This window comes from Astatotilapia calliptera, chromosome 23 (assembly GCF_964374335.1).
Source record: "Astatotilapia calliptera chromosome 23, fAstCal68.1, whole genome shotgun sequence".
In the NCBI taxonomy this organism is placed as follows: Eukaryota; Metazoa; Chordata; class Actinopteri; order Cichliformes; family Cichlidae; genus Astatotilapia; species Astatotilapia calliptera.
Window position 1 is genome coordinate 34,321,552 of NC_137443.1, and position 12,500 is coordinate 34,334,051.

Sequence of the window (12,500 nt, forward strand, 5' to 3'; positions counted from 1 at the left end):
TTTTTCTTTGGTGGGAAAACAAAAGAGCACGGGTTGTTCTGCTTTGCAGTTTTTGCCTTTATTTTTGTTCGTGAGACAAATCTGCAAGTTTTTTTCGTTTTTTTTTTAACACATTTCTGCTAAGAAGAATAGACAGGCGTTTCATCCTCACAGCTAAATGGACTGGTTTCAGAGATGAGAAAAGGAAGTGTGAAACGGCCAGTCACCCGAATCCACATCCATTTTGCCTCCCACAGGCAGGAAAATGTGAACAATATAAAACATAAAAGACCGAGTGGACGTTATTTTCCCTCTAAACAAACTGTCTTTTTGAAGCCTCATTTTGCTAACTGACAATATATACTGTACTGTATCTGTATACCAGGAGCACTCACCAGTTCATTCCTCCTATCTCATTTTACTCCCTAATGATGGCTTTTATCTTCCACAGCCAGACACTTTTTATGCCCCACCTGCCCTTTACATTTTCAGCCTTGGCCTTTAGTCAGTGTTAGTCTGGTGAATATCATCGAGGGTGGAGTGCTTAGCCACTCAGGGTTTTTTTTTTTCCTCTAGCACATTATAAAGAAATGCCTGAATGTACAGTTTTAATTAGGAAAAAAGCACGGCTCCAACTGTGTTTATGCAGGTGCTTCTGAGTGAAACATCTGAGGGCGAAAAACATGAAGGAAGCGCAGCTTTGTGCTCCAGCAATACGATACTATTTATTCATTCAGCCATCCTTGACTTTGACGAGGTTTCGAAGCCACTGAAATGCAAATTTTTTCACTAAATGGTGCAAAGCTTTCATGTAAGGAGTCCAGAAAACACAGTGCGGGAAATGCAGTCGTGAAACTTGCTTCCCGACGAAGCCTGTGCGTGCATTAATAGGGTTTCTCTCCAGTTCTCACACCTCTTCCTCCCCCCCCTTCCCCTCTTTGACCCACCTCACCATTATGTGTATGTATGTGCTTAATCAGGCGCAGCCCACCTCCACCTTCCATCGCTCTGCCATATGGTTCACAGTTTTGCATCATTTGATATGCAGCGCTTTAAGAAAGTGTTTGTTGCTGCTGAATTTTTTTACACATTCACTGCTGTCAGACATTGCAGCTTGAATTAAGACAGCGAGGTGATGAACAAGAGGCCCAAAATAAGCTCCAATCACAAAGCAATTCAAAGTTAGCAGTTTGGAGGTTGAAAAAGCCAAGGAACTTGACAACTATTTCCAAGCCGAATTTATTGCAGAAGGATTGACTCAAACTTTCCCCGTGCTACTTTTCATGCCCGATTTCTATATAATTATCTTGTCTTGTACTAGAAAGTCTTAAAAAAGAAAAACATGCTGTTCCTGAGTGGTGTTTTTATGATAAACAAGGCTAACCTACATGTCGGCAACAAATGCAGAGCTTCTCTGTGTGTCTTGTTTATGAGTGGGGAGGCAGCATATGCTGCTCTTCGCTGGCAGCCTTTCCCACTGCGATCCTCTCCCACTCTCCTCTCCCGCCTTAAATACTTCTCGCCAATCACCTTGAGAGTACGCGAGGCGTCTTTGATTTATTGTACCGGCCGGGCTGCTTCTCCATCTTCGACCCCGACTTGTCACAAGGCAGCTATAATTGGGAGATGCTCGTGACCCACCTAACACAGCAGCCCAGTCGGAGGGGGTGGCATCCTTGGGAATTCTCCATCTCTCTCGCTCTCTATCGCTGGCATTTTTTTCTTTTCTCCCTCTTTCTTTCTTTTTCTTCCAGGAAAAGTAGGACACCCAGCAGCACTATTAATTGTTTTGCCCTTTATATCTCAAAAACAGTAGAGAGAACAAGAGCGAGAAAAGGGTGGGTGAAGAAGTAAAGGACGCAGCCTCAATGTCTTTGCCCTCTTCTTGCTTTGCAGGAGGCCTCGGCTAGCTTCGCCGAGTGGGAGAGGCTGATGAAGAGCCTGGGGTCGGGGGCTGCTACGACGGACACCCCCTTCACTGAAGTCATGGGCCTGGTCACGCAGATGTACAAGCAAACAGCCATCGCCAAGGTAAAGGAAGACCAGCTGCTGTTATATCTTACATACAGGAATACCTTTGAAAGATGAAGCAGGGGATTTTTCTATTGTGTGGGGTATTCAAAGCCCCATAGGGCCGCATTGTTGTCCAAATGATCAATGAGCAACACTGTTGCTCTGGTGGCATGTTACTTCATTACCATGAACACACATACTGTAGTTTATCAATCCCACACACACCATCCATTCTCACAAATGCACCACAGTCCGAAAATAGTCCCCATCAGAGACGCTATAACCTGTTGTTTGACTAATGGATTTTAAATATTACCTCTCCAGCTGTTTTTTTTTAATTAGTTAGCATTTTTTATCCATAAAACTGTTGCACCAATCGTGGCCTTGCATACACACAGAATAAGTTATGAGTGAGATCATCCAACTGGATGACGGATATCCAGCAGTTCTTCTGCATATGTGTTGTTCTGTGGTGTTACTATGAAGAAAAGAGCTTTCTGAATATTAGCATTATAGGTATTGGCTCAGAGCAGGCCGAAAACTAATTTTCCCGCAGTGTAATATTATTCAAGCTTTTTTCAAAAGTCCTAAAAAGTTAAATTTTAATTAAAAAATAAAGTTTTTGAAAAGTATTTCATTTTTTTTAGGTGTTTTAAGACTAGTAGTTAAAATCAAAGCCAATGAGATTTCATTATGCAAATCATTTTTTAAAACTTTTGCTGTTTTTAATGTTATTTGTTTGAAGTCCTTCTACACATTTATTTACAGACTAGGGATCACAAGCCTAACAGAGCAGGGGTAGACAACTGCAGGCCTCGAGTGGCAGTGTCCTGCAGGTTTTAGATGTCACCCTGGGACAACACACCTGAATCAGATGATTAGTTCATTACCAGGCCTCTGGAGAACTTCAAGACACGTTGAGGAGGTCATTTAGCCACTGAAATCAGCTGTGTTGGATCAAGGACACATCTAAAGGCTGCAGGACCTTAAGGCCTGGAGTTCCCCACCCCTGATCTAGGACATTGGTTTGTCGTCACTACCAGTAAGAAGAGTAATGCAGGCTGTACCAAGAAAACAGTGAATGTCAGATATTATATCAGCTTGTTTACGATTTATGACTGAGCCTACACCATAAGCCAATCCAACAGTTTTAGAGTCTATATTTTTTGTTGAACCAAAAGTCAATAATTAAAAGAAGAGCATCAAATACGATATTGTAATGATTATTGCACTGCTATGTGCCGACTTTTCAGGCTAGCAGATGTCAATAACTTTGTCTCTAATCTGTTTCTTATCTGGCATGATGTGTTAGCTTACTTTGCTTCTATTTAAGTTTTTTGTCCTCACCTTATCCATTAAACCATCACAGCACATGCCTGCCCCACCCTGAGCCTGGTTCTCCTGGAGGTTTCTTCCTGTTAAAAGTCTGTGAAGGTTCTCAGTCATCCAGGTCATCGTAGTCAAAGGAGATTGCAAAGAAAAGTGTCTGGACTTCTTTAAGTTGCTTGAAGACGTTTCGCCTCTCTTCCGAAAAGCTTCTTCAGTTCTAAGGTCAAAGGTGAAACTGCTGGGAAGACAACGTTGGAGAAACGTGAACATTTTATTTGTACTGCATAACCTGCAGGTTCTGACAGAAATCTGCAACTATCCTTTGAAGCACCGCTCCTCTAAAACAGCAATAAGGATCATTATTAGGTTATCTACATTATTATGTAAATAACAAAATAACTTAAAGCAAAAATTGGGAAACGTGAAGTCCGAAGTCTTTATATTAAGGGCCATCAGTCAAACAATATAGTTTGTTCTGGGTCTAAACAGAGCGCGTTGTGTATGACGTCTTCTTTTGCGCAAGTCTACACGCGCTCTAGTGTGAAGCTTTGAGCGTTCACACTAGAGCGCGTTTGCCGTCGCATTTTATTTGTAGTGTGAACGAGCAGACAAAAAAATCGGATTTGATCAAAAAATCGGAATTGAGCATTAAGACCTGCAGTGTGAACGTAGCCCAAGGCATGTTGAGGAGGTCATTTAGCCATTTAAATAAGCTATGTTGGATCAAGGACACATCTAAAACCTGCAGGACACCGGCTCTTGGGGCCTGGGTTTGGACACCCCTGTGATAGGGGTTCATGTTATTGCTTCTTCTGTATTATTGTAGGGTTTTTACTGACTGTTGTTTGGTGCAGGATGAATTGAAATTGTTGATACAACAGATCTGCTACACTCAGGCCTGAGTGTAGCTTGTGACAGGATGAATTGAAATTGTTGATACAACAGATCTGCTACACTCAGGCCTGAGTGTAGCTTGTGAAATCAAAGTCTGTAGTTAATTCATGATTTAACAAAGGGAGGATTGCTTTTTTTCCACCTAATAAATGCATTTATTCTGGCCATCTTTGTCTAATATTACAATTTGTTTCATAATCTAAAACATTCACGTATGAAAAATGTGGAAAAACCTAAGAAAGCAGGAAGGGGGGAAATACTTAATGCACTCAGTCTTCTGTTGGTGCAAGTCTACTTCCAGCGTTTACTGTTGTGACCACTAGCCCTGCTGTAGTGGCTACAGGCTGTACAAATGTAAACTTTTCAGCACCCCTGAAAACACAACCTTGGTTTCAATATGACCACTAAGCATTCATACATTTATTTAACACTGTGGTTCGAGTTTCAGAACATAGAAGGGAAGCACACTGAATGTGATTTGAGAAAAACAGGAAAATCTGTTTTAATCAGTATCAAGAAAATGTGGTTAAATCGATCATTCTTGTTCTTGTCTGAAAGAGCTGAAAGAGCTGACAGTTTAGGAAAAGTTTAAAGACCGCTTTGACATTTAGGAAAGAGAACATTAATACTACTAACATGTCTGTCTATTCTGTATGATGCTAGACCTGGAAATAGCATCTATTGGGAGTTCATCACTGAGGTTTCATTTTTCATTTGAACAGTAATGAACAGAGATTAACAGAAAACACTAAAATAATTTAAAGTATTTGAAATTACTATCATTTTAAATATTTTACATTGTTACTGATTTCTACTGCTAGAAAAACTAGCCTCAGCTGATGCTGAATTCTTTGAATAATCACGATACCAGTTTATAGGAAGTAGAACAAGACACTTTATTCCTATTGGCTGTCCCAAGCCCAGGTACATGGGAAGGTTTGTGTCAGAAATAATCTTGAAGGAAGAGTATGTGAAGAACAGGATTATGAGTTTGAAGTTGTTACATTACACGTGCCCCACAGGTTGGATGTCAGAAGAGAAATTGGAATTGTGGAGTAGGTCGGATGAAGTGGTAGAGAGTGGTCGCAGGTGGAGAGAGTGGTGATCGTAGTGGGCTTCAGTGGACATGGAGGTGAAGGGAACAGAGGTGAGATGTTTGGTAGATTTGGTGTTAAGGAGAGAAATGCAGAAAGCCAGATGTCGTGGATTTTGTGAGAGGGTCGAAGGTAATGTATAAGAGTGGAGGAAGGTGCACACAGGTGGACTACATCTTATGCAGAAGGTGCGGATTTAAAGAGATAGACTGCAAGGTTGTGGCAGGTGGGAATATAGATGGGCATCATTAGATAATAGTCTGTAAGAAAGTATTCATAACCGCAAATCCCTATTTATATCTATCTATACTCTACTTCATAACCAGGTGGGATTTCATCTGTGATTTGGCTCTGAGCCCCTTCTTGTTTGCAGTGGTGGTGGACAGGGTGACAGTCGCTGTTTCTTGTCCTGCCTCCCTCCTCTCACCCCCAACAGGTTGTGGCAGGTGGCTGGCCCTCCCTGAGCCTGGTTCTACCAGAGATACTTCCTGTTTAGAAGGGAGTTTTTCCTTCCACTTTTGCCAACTACTTGCTCATCTGATTGTTGGGGTTTTCTCTGTATTATTGCTGGGTCTTTATCTTATAATATAAAGCGCCTTGAGGTGACTTGATGCTATATAAATGATTCATTTAATTAAATTAAACTGAATGAGATTGAATTGAAATCAATAACTGTTTCGATTGTTTTCCCTAGTGTAGAGTTGTCTACCTTCCCCTTATCTTTAAGGTGACTTTCCTCTGCCACACCTCATAAAAATAAGTTACTGTATGTGCAGCTGGTGGGTGGGGCTTCTGTCCTGACAATGGCCATGGTGGTGTATCTGTTCTCATTGACATCATACAGATAGATGTAAGAGTAGGAAAAAACTGCAAAACGGTATTTCTTGAACACAAGCTTGCTTCATAATTTGATACTTAGTATTTACCATTGTAACAATATGTGGCTATAACTGAAAATAGGAAAATACATTGTTGTTCACATTAACCTTCAAATATCTCACAAGCAACAAACCCAGAGCCATACATTATATCACCCAAATAGCTTAAAAATTAGCTCGATGATGTTGTTTTTTTATTAATTTTCCTATTTCAGGAAATGGTGAATTGATGGCACAGCATCATTCTCAGAGCGCTTGGCCAACCACTCAGTGAGATCTCATGGGAAAATCATTGCCATGGTAACAGAACCTAATGGTTGCCAGTGAAAGCACTTAGACAAAGTAGGGAGTTATAACTGAGGTATTATTTTGTTGCGTCCAGCCTGGCATGATTACCCCTTATATCAAAGTTACACACCGCACTAAAATAGCATCTCTGTGATGTTGTTGCTATGGAAACTCTGTCGGCTCTCTGAAGTGACTTCTTTTTTTCTTTTTAATGAGAGCAATATGGGAAGGTGGCATTTAGTCTAAGGAAGGCCGGCGGGGGAGGGGGGTCAGAGCAACTAGTGTTGAGAATCTAACATTTCCTGTTCGTCAGTGGAAGCATTTTTACACTAATATAGCTTTCAACCTCTGTTCTGCTTCTAGCCTCTTACCAAGAGAACAGGCAGTTCCCTAGTCTCTTATATTTGTAGCTGAGCAAACAGTTCCACCAGATATAGTATCCCTCTCCAATCATCTGCCATGTTCGAGGGCTGGCATTCCTCTCAATTAGCCCAGCGCCCTCAGCCATGAGGAGTGTGGCCCCGAGGTTAACGAAGAGCGGAGATAACCACTGAACGCAATCATCGACACGCTACCCGCTCAGCCTGCCTCCAAGCTTGGATCTCTTTTGCGCTTGGTGTTGTTTGCTGATTGGATTTCTGCTCAGTTTAGCCTAACACTGGACCTCCTTTCATTACAAAGCCCCCACCCACACCGACCTGCTCTCCCACCTCAAAGCCGATACTGCCGGCCGAGTCTCATTTCCTCTGCTACTGGTTCACACTTTCTCTACTTCCGAGAAAGAGAGGGAAAAAAAAGAGAAAGCTTGCTTTATTCTTTTTTTGGATCATCGAGAGGGGTGGAACGGTATGATAGATTCACACATCTATGTCACTCTGACAAGCATCACGGCCCCTGCCTGCCAGTCCGCCTGGCGACGAAGCTGCCAAACGCCTTTGGGGTATTTTTGTTGCTTTACCCGCCAAGCATCTGCTCCCAATTACCCAGAGAGGACAGCTCTGATGCTGGACTTTAAAGCAAGCTAACGGGCCGCTTCAGACAGCCGAGAAGTTTGTGCACTAATTAAACTCAGCGGAAGGAAGACGGCGAAGCCGAGCCGTCAGTAATGAGGACCCCCCAGATCAGAACAGGGTCGGGCAGGCCTGGCGGAGAGATTCATTATCAGGCGCATCGGCTAATTATCAGCAAGGCGAAGCAGAGGTTCTCCCACCAGAGCATCAGGTGTGTGATGGCTGCAGAGGTTGTCAGCTTGCAGGAGGTGCGGAGATTATAGGGTGGACTTCACACCACAGAGAAAGGGCCTGTCTCCAAAAACTGTCTAGTAAGGGCTCTGTTTGACTCAACTCAAACCTCAGAATTTCTCACTAGTTGGTGCTATTCTTGGCTGCTTTATGGCCCGGGGCTCTGAAATGAGCCGAGTGCGGATGCTCAATGACACGCTCGTACAGCTCTTGCAGAAGGTAGCGGGGAGCAGGCCACAGCCATCACAGTGTGATCGCTGGGCACCAGCGCACGGTGAAATGATAGATACAGATACCTGCAGGCTACAGTTACCTCACTGTGCCGCTTCATTTTTAGGTTGTTAGACTCACACCGTCAATCAAGGTCAGAGGCTTTAGCAGAAAACAAACAAAAGTGCATTAAACTTGGACTGTGATGTTTTTAGGGGGGGTTAAGCATTGTTACCATTTGACTTCATAAATCAGAAGCCCGACATGAAGGAGGGAAAAAAAATGTGGTTATGCAAAAAGTAAAATGAGCAAAAACTTTTATATCCTGCATTAATTCCAGGCTTCAGCTGTCACTTTTGACAGGTAATAATTCTTAGGAGTGTTTGCAAGTCCTGAATGTGTTCACATATAAAATCTCCTAAAATATCAGCCCAGTCAAATACCTGATGATAGTTACATTATTAGGAAATAATAATGCAATAATAATAATAAAGTGCTATGGCCTCAATAAAGCTGGCGATAAAAGTTCAAACTGTCAGTTTGTAAACCCGTTAGTAGGGCTGCCACAAACGATTATTTTGATAGTCGACTAGTCACCGATTATTTTTGCGATTAGTCGACTAATCAGATGATGCACCCATTGGACATAAAACGTATTGCACCAGCATGCGTCTGCTCTTATATAACTATCATTAGCTTACAGCTTTAAGTGTTTAAGGTGCTAACTAAAAATAAAGACAAGATGATAGTTTGTTAAATTTTAATGACATTTGAAGATTGTTTCGGTGAAGTTTAATAAACTCCTTGCTATCTAAAATATAACGGGACACCGGAGTATATTCTCGAGCATCTCACACTTCTGATAATCAGCTGTCTGCTTGACGTTTATTAGCTGTGTAAAAAGTATAACTTTAATCTCAACCAAACCGATTTACTAAGGAACAAATAAAACACTGAAAAAAGCCAAACAATAACATTTTTTAGTTATCTAAGTGACTTATATTACATGTTTAACCTGAGTAACGAAAGACCGCGGGGGGTTTGAAACTGATTTGCTGGGAGTTCAGTGTTCTCATCGGCTCTAGTGACCATTGAACCCCGGCTAGCTATCGAGCTAGTGGGTAACAGACGTCTCCGAAAACGTCAGAGCGCTTTTGAAAATATGTGATGTCTTGATAAACTGAGCAGATATTTGAGGTTTACACAGCTACATTCTTGTCTGAAAATATGTTAAAAGTTTATTTTGTGACCCAGAAAGAATAATAAGAGTAATATTAAAACTAACTAGCTGCCGCCATTGTTGGAAACTGGAATTGGCTGGGCCACGCTATGAATTCTGGGATAGGTTGGGCCACGAAGGATACACCCGACCCATCCTTCAAATCTCGGGAAATGAAGGGCGCTTTTGTCGGCCGCATTTGTCGGAGTCTTCTAATTTGGACAGGCTTCGTCGTGTCGCTGTAACGTAATTGGCCTACAAATGTGGGCACAGGAGGATGCGGTTCCTGAATTTGGACACAGCTACAATACCGGACACTGCTTCTTCTTCTTCGGGGTTTAACGGCAGCTGGCATCCTTGTACATGCAGTGCTGCCATCTTCTGTTTCAGTCCATTATTACACTCTTAAATCCTACTACTCATTCCTGCGTCTTTTGGGATCTTGCAAAGCTTCAAACGACGCATCGACTATTAAATCAGTCGTCGACAATTTTGATAGTCGACGTAATCGCGACTAGTCGACTAATCATGGCAGCCCTAACTGTTAATATTGCTGCTTCTTCATCTGACTTTGTGTAAATGACACCATTAATATCTGCACATAGTGTATGATATATATACCAGTGATAGGCCAATATCAGCTGGTGAGATCAGTTTTGGCAATATGTGACATAAAAGGTCTTTATTTTATTATTTTTTTGTAAATCCTGTTCATGTATGAAAAGGTGAGTTTTGCTTGTTTGTTATTGTCACCGAAATTAAAAAACAGAAATTCCAAAAACACACCAAGCATAAGCCAAGTTGTGAGTTATTGATTTGACTCTTGGTATCTCCGAGCTGACAAATGCGCCCCAGTCGCTCTGTGTGCACTTTCCTTTTAAAGTCTGGATCCCTGGCATTCAATAGAGAATCGATCACACGGAAAGGATGCCGCGGTGATTAATTGACTTCTTCACTGATCTCGCCGCTTCCTCTGTGTGTGGTCGACTGGTGAAGTGATGGATTCAGTAGCTCTCTTTCATCTGTGTCTATTTTTGTGTGTGTGTGTGTGTGTGTGTGTGTGTGTGTGTGTGTGTGTGGCCAGGCGGGAGCTGTGAAGGACTACATTAAGATGATGCTGGAGGCAGAGCAGCTGAAGTTCCTGGTGTTCGCCCACCACCTCACCATGCTGCAGGCCTGCACCGAGGCCGTCATCGAGGCCAAGGTAACCTCGGGCACTCTGCGGGCAACTGGAGCTTCTAAAATGTGTTAAAGCGGCAGTAAGCAACGGCTGTGGTGGTGCCTGTAGGATGTGTAGCAACACTGGCGAGAGGTGTGTGAATTATTTGAAATTCTAAAAGCTGCTAGCTCAGGTTCAAGTATAATTAATTTTGTAGTATGCTGCTGCTTCTCCTGGAAATCTCCATACAGAACAGTCTGTTCCATATCTCACACGCTAGCTCCAAACTCAGTGACCCACTCAGGCCTCCACTCAAACTCCCCAGCTGTACTTTAATATTCCCCAGGAAGCAGTATGCACCTCACATACTATTGGGTATATACTCAGCGCAGTCAGGAGTATATTAGCATGTAGTTTCTGACACAGCCTGTGCAGCATGCCCATATTAACATCCTACAATGTAACATATATATATATATTAAGGGTGCAACGATATTCGTATCGATATTGAACTGTTCGATACAGTGCTTTCGGTTCGGTACGCATATGTATCAAACAATACAAAACTTTTTATTTATTTTATCAACTTTCCTTCTGATGATGCTGTCTGTGTTGAGCACTCAGTGGATCTGTGCTCGACAGGGCAGCCTAGGCGGAGTAGTCGAACGCAGATTCACTGAGCGCAGGGCAAGCTAGCGAGACAGAAGTTAAGCTCTCCTTGCAACATGGCAAATTGAACCTCCCCCACCCTCATTCAGATCTGGCGTTTGGAATTATTTTGGTTTTCATGTGACGTATGACCCTGAAGGTAAGCGCGTCATGGACTAAAGTAAAACAGTATGTTGAATGTGCCATGCAATGCTCAATTACATGGGTGTGAACTAGTGTGTTAGTGCAGTTAGTTCGTTAACGTGTTGGCCGTCCAGCCCCACGCACGGGGCGATCCGCGGTAGCTCGTTAACGGAGATTTGCCGCGTTGTGGCATTAACGTCATTTCAACGAGATTAACGCTGACAGCACTAGTGGGAACACAACGAATATGACTGCACATTTACTCCGACAGCATCCTAGTGCAAAGACAAGTGGAAGCAGACAAAAACAACAAGCATACATGCTACAAACTTTACCCGAGTCATTTAGACAGCCGTTAGCACATGATTCTCCTTATGGGGACCTGATATGTTTAATATGCTGCTGAGAATATAGCCCAGAAGAAGCGGACAGTATAGCTTTTAGTTTGGAAAGAGCCATTTCTCTGTAATAAACTCTCTTTTCCAAAGATGAGTGATTTCTCGATCAGATTTATTATTTTATTACTTTGTTGTTTCAGCAACATTAAATTTAAAAACTGGACGTTTGAGTTAAAATATATATTTATAATTTTGATAAATGACAAATTTAAAAAAGGCATGAACATTTATTTTTGTATCGAAAAAATATCGAACCGTGACACCGAAGAACCGAACCGAAACGTGAATTTTGTGTATCGTTGCACCCCTAATATATATATATATATATATATATATATATATATATATATATATATATATATATATATATATATATATGTATATATATGTATGTATATATATAAAAAAAACACCCAGCACGCCCCTGCGGGCGGTTTATCCTTCAAGCTCGGGTCCTCTACCAGAGGCCTGGGAGCTTGAGGGTCCTGCGCAGTATCTTAGCTGTTCCCAGGACTGCGCTCTTCTGGACAGAGATCTCCGATGTTATTCCCGGGATCTGCTGGAGCCACTCGCCTAGCTTGGGAGTCACCGCACCTAGTGCTCCGATTACCACGGGGACCACCGTTACCTTCACCCTCCACATCCTCTCGAGCTCTTCTCTGAGCCCTTGGTATTTCTCCAGCTTCTCGTGTTCCTTCTTCCTGATATTGCTGTCATTCGGAACCGCTACATCGATCACTACGGCCGTCTTCTTCTGTTTGTCTACCACCACTATGGTTGGTTAGCCACCACCATTTTGTCCGTCTGTATCTGGAAGTCCCACAGGATCTTAGCTCGGTCATTCTCCACCACCCTTGGGGGCATCTCCCATTTTGACCTCGGGACTTCCAGGTTATACTCCGCACAGATGTTCCTGTACACTATGCCGGCCACTTGGTTATGGCGTTCCATGTATGCCTTGCCTGCTAGCATCTTGCACCCTGCTGTTATGTGCTGGATTGTCTCT

At 42.5% G+C, this 12,500-nt stretch overlaps 1 protein-coding gene across 4 annotated transcripts in view; it reads left to right on the top strand.

The window, feature by feature from the left end:
* The window catches only part of zranb3 (zinc finger, RAN-binding domain containing 3), a 128,700-nt gene that overhangs the window by 33,448 nt on the left and 82,752 nt on the right, over positions 1-12,500 (top strand). For all 4 annotated transcript variants that reach the window (XM_026158746.2, XM_026158745.2, XM_026158744.2 and 1 more), the window contains exons 8-9: positions 1,876-2,010; positions 10,230-10,349. In XM_026158746.2, the coding sequence (XP_026014531.2) occupies positions 1,876-2,010; positions 10,230-10,349 (255 nt within the window). The remainder of the gene's footprint in view (positions 1-1,875; positions 2,011-10,229; positions 10,350-12,500) is intronic.